At 44.3% G+C, this 19,257-nt stretch overlaps 1 protein-coding gene across 1 annotated transcript in view; it reads right to left on the bottom strand.

Annotated features, from left to right (window-relative positions):
• adgrd2 (adhesion G protein-coupled receptor D2) overlaps positions 1-19,257 on the bottom strand; it is a 133,144-nt gene that overhangs the window by 9,475 nt on the left and 104,412 nt on the right. The window contains exon 24 of the mRNA XM_067969489.1: positions 1,591-1,621. Within this exon, the coding sequence (XP_067825590.1) occupies positions 1,591-1,621 (31 nt within the window). The remainder of the gene's footprint in view (positions 1-1,590; positions 1,622-19,257) is intronic.

Below are 19,257 nucleotides of genomic sequence, written 5' to 3'. Positions count from 1 at the left end.
ATCTGACTCACCGCTCCGAACAAAGAAATTGATATCAATGGAACGTAATTCAGGTGGGTTCTATAAAGGGCGGGTGATCCACTCTGCCAGATTATTGCTCACGTGGAGAAGATGAAAATCTATCCATTGAGTATAGCTGTAATGGGCTTTACAAAATGTGGCCTACAGCTCTTCATTCCAGACTCATGCTGATGGCAAAGTGTTATTAGTATGGTCATTAGTTGGCTATTGTTGGACATCAATATGTTCTCTTCTAAGACAGATCAGCACCCAATATTGAGGTCCTTCATCTAACTGGGCATGTCTGATGCTGACAATGGGTCCCCAAAATGGTAAATGTTCACTTTCTTAGCAATGATATCCCTCACCTTGATGAGCACCAAATTCATACAAAAAAAAAGTCAATAAAAATGAAACATCAATAACTGGGCATGTGTGTGCTGACTAGATTGAGGGCAGATCAATGACTAAATGATGAGGCCAAACAATAAGACTGCCAAACACCGACCCTGACCTCAGTCCAGAAGGAATGACATGTTATTGCTCTTGAAACACAATATTTAAATTTATATAGTTAAATTTTTAAAAATAACAATCATGTCTTTTGCATTCAGTAAACAACATTGGGCAAGATAGTGACCCTGAAAATCCTTTGGACAGGGCATCACAGCATAACTGCTGAGATGTGCTCATCCTGAACCTTTGCTGCTGACCTCACCAAAGTTTGCGGGGTCAAGGGGAGGTCTCTTTGCCTACCCATTGGCGGATGCCTGCATCACTAGGGGCACATCTGGGGTCGGAAAGTTCAGCAAAGGGTTTCCGGCCGTTCCGGAGTGCTCCTGGTCAAGGTTACGGCTGGATTATGCCAGAACAGTGGCAGCGTTTGGGGGCCATTATTTGTAAGCAAGAGGAATAATACACCCCAGGAGTCCCTCGACCAACTGTTAAGCATATTGAATAACTGGCCTCATATAGACAGGAGGCACTCTGCATATGTCTTGTGCAACAAACATTAGAAGAAACAAAGCATTCCAGAAAAGGGAAAGCAGTGGCAGAATGCAAAAGAGAATTAATTCAATTTTTGTTTTAAATTTTAAAAAATGGACTGAATTGTTTTAACATCAAAGTAATATCAAATGCATTCTTAAAGGGACCGTAAGCTTGGAAGTCTGAATTACTTATCAATAGTTATTTGGGGTGAAATTTGTATAGGGCAGTAGGTGAAGTCAATAGAAAAGAAAATCGGGTGGAGTGTAAAACGGGCTGCCAATGCACTATCATCCTTTTTGCACTACTGCCCCCCATTGAGTAGAACTGTGCATGCTCCAGGCTGTAATAGCAGATGTCAGCCAAAGCTGTGATTAAACTAGTAAAAATAAATTCCATTAAAAAAGGGTTTTATTTAAAAATATTCATCTAGATACTGGTTTGTGTGTCAATGTCACTGAGAATATACATATCACTACAACAACCTAAACTTGTACATTTCATGTACTTGCTGGTTTTGGAAGTTAGGGCTTATTGTGAGGAGCAGCCAACTTTAGTCCCCTCAATTACAGCAGGAAGGTATTGTACAGTAATTGGACATACCTGATACTCTGAATGCTGTCAACTGAATTTCCTAGAAGAAAAGAATTTGTACCATTAAACACAACTAAAAATAATCTAATAGGTAATACAGTCACAACATAACTTATACACTATGATTATAAAAAATTAAATTACCGATATACAGTGATAGTTTTAACAAAAGGTAAATAAAAGTGATAAACAAACTCAGTGTAAATTTGAAGCAGTAGTTCAGTATATTATTTGAATATCAATTTTAATTTGTGACTTTCAAAGCAAACGTGTTTTGCATAACATTTTAAATATTTTATTCTATGATTATCCAATACAAAACATAACAAAGAGTTACAACATTTCAGAAAGTACAGATTAATTTGTAATTGGTAAAGCTGTTTGGAATAATGAACTGATCTTATTAGTGATATGTACTGTATTGTAGGTACTGCATACACAACATACCAGAACTGTACTGGGAAAAGAGGGGTCTTGGAAAAAGTTCAATGTAAAACTATTTCAGCTCTACTAGAAATGTCTCCTGTATGCCAACTCAACATCTACATTGGATTCTCCTCCTCGTCCCAAATATACAATGGATGTTGTACTCTGCCGGTGGTCTAAAACTAGCGATGAGCGTTAAAACCAAGTGGGTCAATTCAAATTCATCTTAACAATCCAAAGTTGCCTAATTCAAACCAAAAGGGCTGGAAATAGCTAAAATTGTGTGACAAAGGAAACATTTTAAACCAAATTTATATAATGTTAAAGTTACTCTAACCACAGTAGTTAGTTTTTAATGATTGAGTAGAAATGTACCTCTGTGGCAAAGGTCATTGCAAAACATTTATAGTTCATGCAATATTTAGGTCGAAATCTGGTCTTACAGTCTTATATGTCAATCATGGTATTTTAAAAAAATAGAAATTCAGTAATATTACCAAACAATGCTCTGAAATGGACTTCTTTCCTTGAGCTATTTGCAATGCAATACTGATATGTATTTCGCATTATTAGAAAAGAATTTCTTCAGACACACAGTAGTTTAATCAGGAAAGATGAGGTGATAACAAATATGTTTTTAAGATTAACAACTTGCATTTATATACACCCTAACCATCAGCTCAAGCTACCCATATCCTATACCGCTCCAAGTCCCGCTCACCCATCACCCCTGCCTTCACTGGCCTATGTTGGACCCAGTCCCGCAATGTCTCCAATGTCAAATTCTCATCCCTCCATTGCCTCGCCGCTCCTATCTCTGTAACCTCCTCCACGCCCCCTCCCAAACTCTCCATCCCTCTGACTATGGCCTTATGTGCATCCCCCCTTCCCCCCTACCATTGATAGCCATACCAATGGCCCCATTTTCTGGAATACCTTCCCTAAATCTCTCCACCTCTCCACTTTCCTGTCCTCCTTTAAGACCCTTCTTATAAACTACATCTTTGATCAAGCTTTTGGTCATCCCTCCTTTTTTTTTTATTTGTTCATGGGATGTGGGCGTTGCTGACAAGGCCAGCATTTATTGCCCATCCATAATTGCCCTTGAGAAGGTGGTGGTGAGTCGCTTTCTTGAACCGCTGCAGTCCGTGTGATGAAGGTTCTCCCACAGTGCTGTTAGGAAGGGAGTTCCAGGATTTTGACCCAGCGACGATGAAGGAACAGCGATATATTTCCAAGTCGGGATGGTGTGTGACTTGGAGGGGAACATGCAGGTGGTGTTGTTCCCAGGTGCCTGCTGCCCTTGTCCTTCTAGGTGGTAGAGGTGCTGTCGAAGAAACTTTGGCGAGTTGCTGCAGTGCATCGTGTAGATGGTACACACTGCAGCCACGGTGCGCCGGTGGTGGAGGGAGTGAGTAATTAGGTTGGTGGATGGGGTGCCAATCAAGCGGGCTGCTTTGTCCTAGATGGTGTCGAGCTTCTTGAGTGTTGTTGGAGCTGCACTCATCAAGGCAAGTGGAGAGTACTCCATCACACTCCTGACTTGTGCCTTGTAGATGGCGGAAAGGCTTTGGGCCCTGAGGAATTCCTGCAGCGATGTCCTGGGGCTGAGATGATTGGCCTCCAACAACCACTACCATCTTCCTTTGTGCGAGGTATGATTCCAGCCACTGGAGAGTTTTCCCCCTGATTCCCACTGACTTCAATTTTACTAGGGCTCCTTGGTGCCACACTCGGTCAAATGCTGCCTTGATGTCAAGGGCAGTCACTCTCACCTCATCTCTGGAATTCAGCTCTTTTGTCCAAGATTGGACCAAGACTGTAATGAGGTCCAGAGCTGAGTGGTCCTGGCAGAACCCAAACTGAGCATCAGTGAGCAGATTATTGGTGAGTAGGTGCCACGTGATAGCACTGTCGATGACATCTTCCATCACTTTGCTGATGATTGAGAGTAGACTGATGGGGCAGTAATTGGCCGGATTGGATATATCTCCTTCTTTGGCTCAGCGTCCATTTTGTTTTACATCTCTGTTAAGTGACTTGGGACATTTTTTCTAATATTAAGGACAGAAGGTAGAGGATTCGAAGACAGCCTGGAGAACATTGGAATAGTTGAGTGGGGAGGTTATAAAGGCACGGATGAGGGCTTCAGCAACAGCTGGGCTGAGGTAGGGGCGGTGGCAGGTGATGCTATGGATTGTTATAAACTGGATAGCCAGGTGATGAAGGATAAAATACTAGAGCCTGGAATTCAGTTGCTACCAAACCTTTATTCACAGAGATCTACATTACACCCACACCACACCCTAGGATCAGCTCTCTTATAAATAGATACAAGAGAGTTCCCAATTGACATACACCATCTGAATACAATTAACACTAATAGATATAAATCACATGGATACAATTAACGTGGATTTGGAAGTAGGTCGTCTTTTGTGGTCGAGAGGATATAGAGTCGGAAACTCAGCTTGTGGTCAAATAGGATGCCGAGGTTGGCCTGCCAGCGGCTGGGGAGAGGGTTTGAATCAGTGGAAAGGGTACAGAGCTTATGGCTGGAGCCGAAGATGATGGCTTTGATCTACCAAATGTTAGCTGGAGAAAATTACAGTTCATTCAAGACTAGGTATCAGAGAAGCAGTCTGACAACACAGAGGCAGTGGAGGGGTCAAGAGAAGTGGTGAAGAGGTAGAGTTGGGTGTCATGAGCATATATGTGGAAGCCGATCCTTTATCTGTGGATGCTGTTGCCAAGGTGCAGCATGTAGATGAGGAAGGGGAGAAGACCAATGATAGATCCTTGGGGAATCCAGAGATAACGGTGCAGGGGTGGGAAGAGAAGCCATTGCAGGAGATCCTCTGCCTACTATCAAATAGGTAAGAGTGGAACTAAGTGAACTGGACAACGGAAGAGAGGTGTTGCAGGAGAATGTTGTGCTTGACCATGTCAAAGGCTATAGAGAGGTTGAGGATGGGTGATTTTTACTCTCCGCAATGATCCTGGAATAGTGGCTGCTTTTGGCAGAGGAATGTAACAGTCTGATAGTACTTGACGTGCTCCAGCTAGATCTGATGATGGATGGCTTAACCAGTTGTGCACCACACATACTCAAGTCTGCACTCCTTGGAGTTGAGGGAGTGAAGATGGGGACCATTCCAGGGGGAATGACCAGGATGGGAAAGAGTAAATCTTTTGCTGGGGACAAGGGCATCAAAGACGGAGGTGAGAAAGTGGTTGAGCAAGTTGACAGCTGCAGAAATATTGTGACAAATGGAAGGCTAAAGGCTAGGCAGTTGGGAGTCTGAAAGTGGAATTGTAAATGACTTGAGGGAGAGTTTTTTCCAAGAGAGAATGTAGAAGGACATGGGGTTGGAAGGGGGTAGGGGGGGGGATGTGTGTCATGAGGGAGATGAGCTTGTCAGTGATCGAGTCAATGGGAATAGAAAGGCCACAGGAGATAAAAAGGTTGAGGGAGTGGTCTCTGAATTCACATATATTTTTAAATAGTATGTTTTGAGGAAAAAAATTGAATTAACACGATCTCACAGTCATAATCTGGAAAATACTTTATTAATTTGTTCTAATTTAGGATTGTGTAGAAAAAGTAGTCTCTGTTTACTTTTGATATTTTTTATAAAACAAGATATTAGAAGCCTTTAACTGGAGACAAGAAGAAGCTGAATATATGACGTGCCAGAACTGGTATGAAATTGGATTTGGAAAGTTCAGTTAAAAGAGGGAAACAAATGCTTTGCCTAAGAAGTTCTATTACAAAAATGCCCACAGATACTTACACAAATACTGCAAAATGTTCAGAGCCATTTTCGAATGCAATACCATACAATGTATGATCATAGGATGGCACCTGCTGTCCAATGGAATGGTAGAACAGGCAGTCACTCTTGTGGTTCTATTGATGGTGAATTATTAATCTCAGCTGGTTCACTTGGGACAGAGACCAAGAGGAAGAGAAAGCTCACAGAATAAAAACTGGCAGCGAAGTTGCTTGTGATCCTTCTGGTGGCTAGTTAGAGGGTGGGATTGGCAGCCACCAGGGGCATGATTTTTACATGGAGATGGGAAGGGAATGGGGAGGAAGATAATCGGACGTGAAACCCAGAAGTAAAGTTGGCGGGTCACAATCTGTGATCGCGACCTTAATGAGGGCAATAAATTTTACTTCCTGGTTTCGCGCCCGGCAGCCAGTCCGATTGAAAGGCTGGCTGGCTGTCAGGCGGGAATCAGAGAGGAGGGAGGGAGAGATCATGGGCCGTGGAGTACATGGGGGAGGGGGCAGGGGCTGGGCTGTGGAAGACATTGCAGGCCGGGAGGTGATCAGGTCACCGGAAGATCGGAGGACATCATGGAAAAGATCAGAGAATGTCGCCAGAAGATCGCAGGATGTTGTGCAGAAGATTGGAGGACGTTGGCCAGAAAATCAGAGGACGTCGCCAGATAATCGGAGGTATGGAGGGGTCTCGGCCATCGGGGGCAGTGGGGGAGGAGGTTAGCCATCGGGGCGGTTCGGACATGGGTGAGGGGGTTTCCGATCGTGCCAGGTGAGCTTGTTGGGCCTGGATGAGGCACTCCTGCTCATCCGGGCCCACAAGCAGTGCAATAAAGGCACTCACTTCTTGGATCTGGCCCTTCCCGCCTGCTTTCACCTGACGTGAATCAAAAGTGATGGGAAACCCGAACAGGTAAGGTTAAATTCATTTTACATTTTTATTACAGAAAAAATTAACTGCCTCAACTATCGCAATGAGGTACATTGCCCCTTTAAGTATCGGCCCGCCGGCTTTAAGTGGGGACGGGACTTCTGGGTTTCTGTTGCGTGCGCGCATCCAAACGTGCCTGGGTTAAACCCGGAAGTGGAGCAAGGATGCAGTCCCTTGAAAGAATTCAACTATTTTTACTACCCACCCGCCCATAGCCCACCCATTCATGGGGGTTAGAATTACCCCCCATGAAACAGGTTGCATTGTGCCCAATGAACAGTGTGGAGAGGGAAAGCCTCAAGGCGTGACAAAAAGTAAATATCATTACAAAAATGCTGTTTAAAACCGTACAATCACCAAGTGTTTTCAGAGTATACTTCAAAAATGTATTACTTATTGCTCTTAGTTTTGTATTTGCATTAGTTTAAATGGAAAGTAGGTGTGCAACTAATAAATTCAGCAATCAAAGTGACTCAAGACACTTTTAAAATTGCAGTACTTTATGAGTTGTAAACTCGTTGAACTATTAACCAAAAGATCTTGCTTTACTCGTTCTCCTTACTTGTCTTTCTTTTATTGTGTTTCCACTTATAACTGTAGTCATTCGGCTTGCTCAAAGTAACAGCTTGAAATCAGAAACATTTACACTAATAGTGGGCTTGGATTTTTTGAAATATAATGGTGCAAGGTATTCATTAATTTCAAGTGACCACACTGCTGATCTTTGTCGCCTAGAGGTATTCAAGGGCGATCAAAGGCTCCCTCTGGTGTCAGACAAGACAATCATTTACACTGCAATGTTAGCAATCTGAAACCCACAGCCAGGAGGTGAATTATCACATTGATATGAACGAGTGGGGATTTACAAACACACATTCTCTGTGGTGTGTAATACCTATCAGCTATGTTGTGATATTAATTTCTCCATGTAACTAAGATGTCATTGCAATATATCTTGTCTCCCCACAGCTGGATATGAGAAATTCCCTATCCTATCCTATCCATATCGGTGGATAGGTTCACCTACCTAGGAAGCACCGTGATGCATTCCTAGATGATTAGGAGAACCACAAATCGTTTAAAGTCAGTCGTTCTTTCGTAAGGCTCTGTGTGAGGTTATGGGATAAAAGGGCCATTAAACTGGGAACAAAACTTAAGCTCTACGAGGTAATAGTTATAAGCATTCTTACTGTATGTGTGTGATTGCTGGACCACTTACAGTTGCCACATCAGAAAACTCAATCATTTCCATCTAAGTTGTCTCAGAAAGATCATGAACATTCGATGGTGGCACGAGATTCTGAGATCCTCAGTAGAGCTAATATGCCAAGCGTAGCGGCAATGATAGTACAGGCGCAGCCTAAGTGGGCTGGTCACCTAGTCCGAATGCCTGATACTAGACTACCCAAGCAGATATTCTACGGTGAGCTGAAACTTGGTAAACTGGTGGTCAGTTCAAAAGATATAAGGACTGCCTAAAGACCAACCTTAAAAAAAAAATGTGGCATCTCAACTGAGCATGATGCTTGTGACAGGAAAAAGTGGCACAAGATGATTCGCGATGACATGACAAAGCTTGAAGCAAGTTGTGTGCAGCTAGCCAAAGAAAAGAGAGCCCAAAGGAAATCAAGGAAATATCAGCCCTCAGGTCAATCTCACATCCGATGTCCTGCATGTGGTAAAAAGATTCCTTGCGAAAATCGGACTTCACAGTAATATGAGATCGCACAACCTGTATTAAATTGGAGATGAATCACAGGTTGTCATCATCGACAGCGATGGACAAACCATCATCGTGAGACAATCATGAGAGTCGGTAACCAAAGGACACAGATTTAAGGTAGTTGGCAAAAGAACCAGAGGGGAGATGAGGAGAAACGTTTTTACGCAGCGAGTTGTTATGATCTGGAATGCACGGCCTGAAAGGGTGGTAGAAGCTGATTCAACAGTAACTTTCAAAATGAATTGGATATATACTTGAAAAGGAAAAATTTGCAGGACTATGGGGAAAGAGCAGGGGAGTGGGACTAATTTGATAGCTCTTTCAAAGAATCCTTCTACTTTCAACCCTTCTATCCTCAAAAACATTTCTTTCAACTTGTTGTAAAAGATGTTGCAACTTCCAAACTCCTTCCCCAATATTTTTGGCAACCTACTTGTGGTTTGCTGAGTGATCTCTTTCAAGGATACACAGATGGCCTAACGCTCTTGCAACCTGTTTGAGCTGCAAAGTAGGCAATATAGCCTTTTGCGAAATCTCTTGCATCACTTTGTGGTGATGGTAGCTTTATTTGAAATGCTGAATATTTTTGAAATAAAAATGAACTTAAACGTGTTTGTTTTTATTCGTAAATAAAATCAGCACCTGACTGTAAATGTAGTCACACATGAACAAACCTCATGAACATGAATAGATTTAAATGCTGTAAGCCGCTTGTGTCCAGCTATACACATTAAATACTATTCTGCACTTATTAACCCTGATTTTGAGAGACTGGTAAAATCAAGGCTGCACTTGAAGGAAGGAGGGCTGGTCCGCCAGTACTTTGCAAGGCCATCCTCTTTTGCTCATTTGAAAAGACACATTGCACATGAAAGACAGGGGCAGTTAGCAGTGCAGTTGGATGGCGGGCAGGAAATCTGGACAGGCAGCAGCTCTTAAGGGGCTGCTGCTGGCCCTTAGAGAGGAGTGTATTTTTCTTTAGCCACAAAATCACTTTGGTATAGTAGAGCTGAAGTTGTAGCTTCCTGCCTCCGACTCAGAAGGTAAAGGGTTCAAGCCCCGCCACAGACAGTGGAGACTGGAATATGGTCCTTAAATACTGGGATGACATTCAAAAGGGTACTCGTGTCTGAATGGAGAGACCATAGGCTCAATAGTAGTATTGTCGCCTCTGAGGGTTGGGTTCGGGCCCCATTCCAGACGGCCCTTGCGAATGGAGACTGGAGCGCCAGCTCTAATACTGGGTTGATGTCCAGTTTGGGGGGGGGTACTTGTGTCTGAAATGAGGGAGAAATTTATTGGTATCAGAAGTTGTAGCTGGTTAAGTGTGCATTATTAATATTGGTGCATAACATTCATGGCAGAAATTAAAATTTCAGACTGCATCACTCTCAGGGAGGCACCATGCAAAGTATAGAAATAATGGGAGAAATTTTAAACCCCCCCACCCCATGACAGGTGGTAGAGGGTCGGGGGTTACGTGGCGTATCTGTGTCCCTTTCTTGAGAGGGGGGACAGTTCATTATAATATTTAAATCAGGCTCCCACAGTGCAGTGGGGAGCCTGGTTTAAATTTAACGCTGGCCGGTCAGGGTTCCCAGGGCTTGGAAAACCTGGCTGCTAAATGGAGATGGGAACAGCTGGACAACAGGAATGTGCTTTTTATATTTCCGCTTGTGAGCCAGGAGGAGAAGGAGCACTTCCCCAGGCCCCTCATGCAAACCTTCTGCCGCAATCGACTGACCGCCCCCCCCCCTTCCAAACCCGCAATCCCAAGCCTTATGCCCACCCGACCTTTGCCAACACCCATTATGCCCAAGAGACCTTTGCCAATCCCCCCTTATGATCCACGACCTTTGCTGACCCTCCTTATGGCCCGTGACCTTTGCCGACACCCCCCGCCTTATGGCCCGCGACTTTTGCCAACCCCCCCTTATGCCCCATGACCGTTGCTGACCTCCCTTATGTCCCTGGGACCTTTGCTGACCCCCGTTATGCCCTGCAATCATTGCCGACCCCCCCCACTTATATCCCGCGACCTTTGCTGACCCCCCTTATGCCCCGCGATCTTTGCCGACCCCCCCCTTATGCCCCGCAATCTTTGCCAACCCCCCCACTTATGCCCCGTGATCTTTGCCGACTCCCCCCACTTATGCCCTGTGATCTTTGCCTATTGCCAGGGATTGTCCCAAACATTCCTCGGCTACGGCCTGCTACCGCTGGCTTTTCTGCCCGGCAGCCGGCCAGCCTGTCAACACACTCCCCCGAACCCTCCCCGCCTCTCTGTAAATATCACGGCCAATCTTATCCAGGTAGATATGGTAGCGTCTGTAAATACAGCTCCTAGAGACTGACAGCCGTGGACAAAATGCTTCAGTGGTCACTGCATCTGCATTTGGTGACCACCCCCCCATGAATGTGTCATCCTCATCTAAATCATACAGTGCTGATGCTGATGGACTTTCCATCCTCACCACTTTATATGGTGCTAGTTCAATAGCAGCAGCAATCAATAAAAATGTATGAAAGTATTGACAACAGCATACCATAAATTGGAATATTATCCCTCTCCTCCGCTATTACAACTAATGCGTGGAGCAAATGCAAACAAAAAATACTTTGTAACAAAAACAACATAGCGAGATTATCGCTGCTAAATTTGCTTGAAATCTTTAACAATCCCATTTGAGCATGCAAGCCACAAGAGTTGTCTTGCACCCATTTTATATGAATGATCTCAACACCAAGGACAGGTTCTGCCTCAAAGATGGGCAATCCAGCAAAGTAACTACAGTATTTGCATTTTTTTCAAACCTGCAATGAGGCTTTGCCTGGAACATAAAACAGCCTCTCCCACAACTTGAAAAAAAATCTTCACTACAAAATGTGCTATGGTTTCACTTCTACTGCATGGCCTGTAAGTCTGATTTTATGCCCCATTGTTGCCCCCAGTGAGACTCCCTGCTGAGGGAGAGGCCTCACAAGAGGAGTTATTATATTCTTATTCTAAATATGAATAGATGGCAAGAGGGTGATTGGACACAGGAAAGATGATATTTCTCATCACTCCTGGGAGGGTGCAAGAAAAGAAATGTTTTGGACTTTGCGAAATATCACAAAGAGGAAATTATTTTATTTGACTCCAACTTAGCCAATCATAGTCAATAGAAAGACAGAAACTGTTAAGGGACAGAAGAACGAAATGTACAAACACAATAGTTATGTGCTCGGTACAGAGTCACATAGTGATATTGTTCCTGATCCCAGCTGTGTCAAATTACAATTAACACAAATTGGGGTCACTGTGGGATTTAATTAACACTCATCTAAAGAGTGCTGAAACAGATCCTCAAGTAAATGGCACATCTGGTATGGATGACATCTGGTCTCCTTGAAGCAGTAACAAGTGAAGCTTAACACATTGCTTGTTGCAGATAGAATTAAACCCCCAACTGTGAAGTCAATAATGAATTCACACCTGACAGTTCCAAAGCTTTGGACAATTCCAGGGTTCATAGTTTCCAAAATGCCCCTTGTAAGACCAATAACTACAGATTTGATCAGCATCTTGATATATGCCTATTTTAGGACATTTTCCATTAGAAATATTTAGTGTCCTACAAATGAGACATTTACAGCACATAAAACCATTGTATCAGTTTTTATTATGTCTCTTAAGAAATCTACCTTTGTGGACTCCTATTGATTTCAGAAGTATATACATTTTGCAAAATGTTTTGATATGCTAAGAGGCCAGTTAACATGAGGTTTCACTTGATTTTCTTGTGTAGAGCGACCTTTATAGATGTATGCATTTAGTGGCAGTGGTTTATGACCAGTAATGTGCAAGACTCATGTCAAACAACTAGAATGAATTTTTAAACACTGAACTCACTCTTCAATTCCTCTCACTGTCATCTGCCCCTTGTGGCTGTTCTGTCTCAATTACTGGTTTCTTCCTTTTATCTCCAGTTTCTGCACATCTTCCTTGGCTTCTTTACCTCTGACTGATGCTTGAAACACCAGGCGGGTAAGGAGTGTCTTCGGGTCAACTACCCATTTTACACCTCGTTCGAAGTTACTCTCCGTTGAAATCAGTGCGGAGTAAAATCGGTCGGGATGTAAAACCCGATCACGTCAGCTTCCCGCCGGGTGGGATAAGTTAAAATGACCCCCTTGGTCTCTCAGTTTATTCCTCATTTTCTTGCAATCTCTCAGTAAGACTTAATTTTAAAGCTTCCCTGATGTGAACCAAAAACTGCAAGAATTCAGATTAGCAGTTTGCCTTTAATTGGCCTTTGATGAGCTGCAGCACTAATGTATTATGCTATCTTATTGTCAAAATAAAGCTACAAATCTCCATCATATTAAAGTGAATTACAGAAAAATACAGCCATGCGAGTGCTGACATAACTCACTTGTGCCTGAACCTTCAATCCAATTGCCCAAAGACTTCTCTCTCTGGTCAGTCCTCAATATACTATGCTGTATCATCAGAAGTGACAGAGATGAAAGGGTGAAAATCTGAGAGTGACAATGCAGGCACACAACTTGCAATTTCAATTGCTCTATAGCCCATAGAGGACCCTATAATGCAGCATCCAAATGGGAAGCTCAAAGTGATGCTCTGAGTTACTGCACTCAACTGGTCTTCATTTGATTAGATGGCTGGAATGAGAGTAACCAGTTTGTGGACTCCAGAATTCAAACCAAGATCTTTTTGGGTCTAGACTTTCAATTTAACATCAGGAAAAGTGGATGGGAGGAAACACAAAACTCTTTAAATTGTGACTGTTATACAACCTGCAGAAGTGTTGGCATGTATGCACTGGGGAAGAAATGCAATAGCCAGACGAAAGTCTGTTACAAGTCTGTAACACAATGAAGGGATTCAAATTACATGAACACAACAAGCCTCGAGCACTTCATAATGAAACCTGAACTGCAAGGTCGTGTTCAACTCTTAGCTTTGTAACACAATTCAAGGCATCTTTTCAAAAACGTGCAGCCTTCTATGTTGCAGTGTGACTTTCTTCTGCCAAGTTTTGCTCTATGGGTTCATAATAGTTGATTCCTTGCTAGGGCGTGGTTCCATGAGTGCTGGTTGCCCTCTGGTACCTGGCCTACCGACCACTGTTCAAGGATGTCAAGGTCTTGGAGAGGGTATTTTCCAGAATGGTACCAGGGATGCGGGACTTCAATTATGTGGAGAGATTAGAGAAGCTGAGATTGTTCTCCTTAGAGCAGGGAAGGTTAAGGAGAGATTTAAGAGAGGTGTTCAAAATTATGAGGGGTTTTGATAGAGTAAGGAGAAACTGTTTCCAGTGGCAGATTTAAGATAATTGGCAAAATAACAGCAAGTTGTTACGATCTGGAATGCACTGCCTGAAAGGGTGGTAAAAGCAGATTCAATAGTAACTTTAAAAAAGTGAATTGGGTATGTACTTGAAAAGGAGAAATTTGTAGGCTATGGGGAAAGAGCAGGGGAGTGGGACTAATTGGATAGGTCGTTCAAAGAGCCGGCGTGGACACGAATGGGCCAAATGGCCTCCTTTTGTGCTTTATGATTCTATGTGTAAGCCTGGACACTGAGTGTCAGAAGACTGTTTGACCATGAGGACGGGGGCATCATAGCCATGGTTTAACTTGTCTTTACCAGATATCCACACACTTGCGTTTCCAGAAGGGGAAGAACAGTTGATGTTTCCATTCTTAACCCAGGGGCACTGAAGCTGAAGTGACTTTTGCTCCAGGTGGGGTCAGGTAACTCAGTACCTACAGGGTGTTGAATCTGGGACCTTCTTGGTTTGTATAACTCCACTGCTCAATGGAGATTGGAAGAGTAATTTTGATCATTTAGGTTTGGACAAACACAATACAAAAAAAAGACTCATTATTTTCTACAGCATGTTATCAAGATAATCACTAGGCCATACATTTAGACTCCTTTAAACAACTAGTAGCTTTTTAGCTCTCATGTTATAGAGTCATAGAGTTATACGGCACGGATAGAGGCCCTTCGGCCCATCGTGTCCGCGCCGGCCATCAAGCCCTGTCTACTCTAATCCCATATTCCAGCATTTGGTCCGTAGCCTTGTATGCTATGGCATTTCAAGTGCTCATCCAAATGCTTCTTGAATGTTGTGAGGGTTCCTGCCTCCACAACCCTTTCAGGCAGTGAGTTCCAGACTCCAACCACCCTCTGGGTGAAAAAGTTCTTTCTCAAATCCCCTCTAAACCTCCCGCCTTTTACCTTGAATCTATGTCCCCTTGTTATAGAACCCTCAACGAAGGGAAAAAGCTCCTTAGTATCCATCCTATCTGTGCCCCTCATAATTTTGTACACCTCAATCATGTCCCCCCTCAGCCTCCTCTGCTCCAAGGAAAACAAACCCAATCTTCCCAGTCTCTCTTCATAGCTGAAGCGCTCCAGCCCTGGTAACATCCTGGTGAATCTCCTCTGCACCCTCTCCAAAGCGATCACATCCTTCCTGCAGTGTGGCGACCAGAACTGCACACAGTACTCCAGCTGTGGCCTAAACAGTGTTTTATACAGCTCCATCATAACCTCCTTGCTCTTATATTCTATGCCTCGGCTAATAAAGGCAAGTATCCCATATGCCTTCTTTACCACCTTATCTACCTGTTCCGCCGCCTTCAGGGATCTGTGAACTTGCACACCAAGATCCCTCTGACCCTCTGTCTTGCCTAGGGTCCTCCCATTCATTGTGTATTCCCTTGCCTTGTTAGTCCCTCCAAAGTGCATCACCTCGCACTTTTCCGGGTTAAATTCCATTTGCCACTGTTCCGCCCATCTGACCAACCCATCTATATCGTCCTGCAGACTGAGGCTATCCTCCTCGCTATTTACCACCCTACCAATTTTTGTATCATCAGCGAACTTACTGATCATACCTTTTACATTCATATCCAAGTCATTAATGTAGACCACAAACAGCAAGGGACCCAGCACCGATCCCTGTGGTACCCCACTGGCCACAGGCTTCCAGTCACAAAAACAACCTTCGACCATCACCCTCTGCCTTCTGCCACTAAGCCAGTTTTGTATCCAAAGTGCCAAGGCACCCTGGATTCCATGGGCTCGTACCTTCTTGACCAGTCTTCTGTGGGGGACTTTATCGAAGGCCTTACTGAAATCCATGTATACCACATCCACTGCGTTACCCTCATCCACACGCCTAGTCACCCCCTCAAAAAATTCAATCAAATTAGTCAGACATGATCTTCCCTTGACAAAGCCATGTTGACTATCCCTGATTAATCCTTGCTTCTCCAAGTGGAGACTAATTTTGTCCTTCAGAAATTTTTCCAATAATTTTCCTACCACTGATGTTAGGCTCACTGGCCTGTAGTTCCCCGGTTTTTCCCTACTCCCCTTCTTGAATAATGGTACTACATTAGCGGTTCTCCAGTCCTCTGGCACATCCCCTGTGGCCAGAGAGGTTCTGAATATATGTGTCAGAGCCCCCGCAATCTCCTCCTTTGCCTCACACAGTAGTCTGGGATACATTTCGTCCGGGCCTGGGGATTTATCCATTTTTAGGCCTGCTAAAACCGCCAATACCTCCTCCCGCTCGATGTTAATATGTCCGAGTATATCACAGTCCCCCTGCCGTATTTCAATGTCTACATCGTCCTTCTCCATAGTGAAAACAGATGCAAAAAATTCATTTAGAACCCCTCCTACATCTGCCGGCTCCACACACAGATTGCCATTTTTGTCCCTAATGGGCCCTACTTTTTCCCTAGTCATCCTCTTACCCTTAATATACTTATAAAACATCTTAGGATTTTCCTTTATTTTGTTCGCCAGTGTTATTTCATGGCCCCTCCTTGATCTCCTAATTTCTTTTTTAAGTATCCCCCTGCACTTTTTGTACTCCTCTAGGGCTTCCTCCGTCTTTAGCCTTTTGTATCTGCCAAAAGCGCTCCTTTTTTTCCTAATCCATTTTCGTATATCCCCTGACATCCAAGGTTCCCTGGAGTTCTTGGAACCACCCTTGACCTTTACGGGAACATGTTGCCATTGTATGGTCTCAATCTCCCTTCTGAAAGACTCCCATTGCTCCGATGCGGATTTTCCTACAAGCAGCTGATCCCAGTCCATTTTGGCCAGATCCTGCCTTATCCTATTAAAATCGGCCTTCCCCCAATTTAGAACCTTTATTTCCGGCCCCTCCCTATCCTTTTCCATGACCACCTTAAATCTCACCGAATTATGGTCACTGTCACCAAAGTGCTCACCTACTAGCACTTCTTCCACTTGGCCGGCCACATTCCCTAGAATTAGGTCCAGTACCGCCCCCTCTCTTGTAGGACTTTCTACATGCTGGCTCAAAAAGCTCTCCTGGATGCACGTTAAGAATTTTGTACCCTCTAAGCCTTTTACACTGAGTATCCCAGTTAATATTGGGGAAGTTGAAATCCCCCACTATTATTACCCTATTATTTGCACAATTTTCTGAGATTTGCCTACATATCTGTTCCTCTATCTCCCCCTGACTGTTTGGGGGCCTATAGTACACTCCCATCAAAGTGCTTGCCCCCTTTTTGTTTTTAAGCTCCACCCATATGGCCTCATTAGAGGAACCTGCTAATATATCATCCCTCCTTATGGCAGTAATTGATTCTTTAATTAATATTGCGACCCCCCCTCCTCTTATACCTCCCCCTCTGTCTCGCCTGAAGATTCTGTACCCCAGAATATTGAGCTGCCAGTCTTGCCCCTCCCTCAACCATGTCTCTGTGACAGCAACAATATCATACTCCCATGTGTTTATCAACACCTTCAGTTCATCCACCTTATTCGCAAGACTCCTTGCATTAAAATAGATGCCATCCAGCCTTGCCCTCACATATTTGCCTTGTCTTCCAAGCTGACTTGTTTTTTTCTCTATATTTGGCTGCACATCACCCCCTATTGTAGCTCCACTCTGTATCCCATCCCCCTGCCAAGTTAGTTTAAACACCCCCCAACAGTGCTAGCAAACCTCCCCGCAAGGATATTTGTCCCGCTCTGGTTCAGGTGCAACCCGTCCGACTTGTACAAGTCCCACCTTCCCCAGAAGCAGGCCCAGTGATCCAGGAAACTGAAACCCTCCCTCCTGCACCAACTCTTTAGCCACGCATTCATCTGTTCTATCCTCCTATTTCTATACTCACTAGCCCGTGGCACTGGGAGTAATCCAGAGATTACAACCTTTGAGGTCCTGCTCTTTTAATCTGCTACCTAGCTCCTTAAATTCTTGATGCAGGACCTCATCTCCCTTCCTACCTATGTCGTTGGTCCCAATGTGGACCACGACCTCTGCCTGCTCACCCTCCCCCTTGAGAATGCCCTGTAGCCGCTCAGTGACATCCATGACCCTGGCACCAGGGAGGCAACAAACCATCCTGGAGTCACGTTTACGGCCACAGAAACGCCTGTCTGTTCCCCTTACGATAGAATCCCCTACCACTATAGCTCTTCCACTCTTTTTCCTCCCAGCCTGTGCAGCAGAGCTACCCCTGGTGCCAGGAAGTTGGCTGCTGCTGCCTTCCCCTGATAAGTCATCCCCCTCAACAATATCCAAAGCGGTATATTTGTTTGAGAGGGGGACGGCCACAGGGGACCCCTGCACTGCCTGCCTGCTCCTCTTACTCTGCCTGGTGGTCACCCAATTACTTCCTGCCTGTACAACCTTTACCTGCGGTGTGACCATCTCACTAAACGTGCTATCCACGACGTTCTCAGCATCGCGAATGCTCCTTAATGAATCCATCCGCAGCTCCAGTGCCGCAATGCGGTTTGTCAGTAGCTGCAGCTGGATACATTTCCCGCACACACCGGAAGGGTCCCTGATTTCCCACATAGAGCAGGAAGAGCATAACACGGGGCTGGGCTGTCCTGACATGACTTACCCTTTTACTAATTAATTCAAATTAAATGAATCCCACCAATTTCACTTCAGTAGATAGCTCTTTCTCAGAGCTGGAGAATGCAGGATGGCATGAATGCAGGATGGCATGTTCTGCACATCTTTTCTATTGTACAATATAATTTCTGCAAGAAACAAAATCTATGCACATTACTAGTGCTGAATACTACACAGAATTACAGAAATGTACAGAACTAGAAATCCCTTTTTCAATTGCATAGGTGTCTATTATTTAGCACAAAATGGAAAAGGATAAATTTTGTGCAGAATGAATATGACAGCTACAACAACCCATAAAAGACAATTTTTACCCAGTCCGCTTGATAGAAACGAGGTGGTCGGGGCCGGGGGAGTGATAGAATCGCGTATGGGATTTCTAGTTTCTGGCTTGGTGCCTGACGCCAAGCCAGAAACTAGTGTTAAAATGGTGGGAGGGCAGGAACAGTGGGAGAAGGAAGCGGGGAGCCCCCATACGCGATTTTAATTAAAAGGTCAAAGTCAAGCTCCAATGGCGTCCTTTCCACCCCCACTGCATTTTAACTCCAAATCGTGGCTGCCCCGCCCAGACCTGGACCCGCCAGCAAAACCTAGCGGGATTGGTGTCTGAGAGCTCTTGAAGCAGCATAAAAAGGGGGCTCTCAGCTGCAGCTCACTGGATCACAGGGTCTTTTGCTGTCTGGTTTGCCAGGAGAGTGTCAAGCTTTCAGATTGCTACTTCTTCACTTTTGTTGTCTTACAACCCTTTAGTCAGCTTTTTTCTACTTATAATGGGAGCCATTCTTGCTTCTTTGTTCCGGATGGAGCAAGACTTGGAGGAGGAGCAACAACAGCCTCAGCAACCACCACCAGCACTGCCAGCACCACCTCTCAG

This window comes from Heptranchias perlo, chromosome 31 (assembly GCF_035084215.1).
Source record: "Heptranchias perlo isolate sHepPer1 chromosome 31, sHepPer1.hap1, whole genome shotgun sequence".
In the NCBI taxonomy this organism is placed as follows: Eukaryota; Metazoa; Chordata; class Chondrichthyes; order Hexanchiformes; family Hexanchidae; genus Heptranchias; species Heptranchias perlo.
The sequence above is the reverse complement of the archived record's forward strand: the minus strand, read 5'-3'. Positions and strand labels throughout refer to the sequence as shown.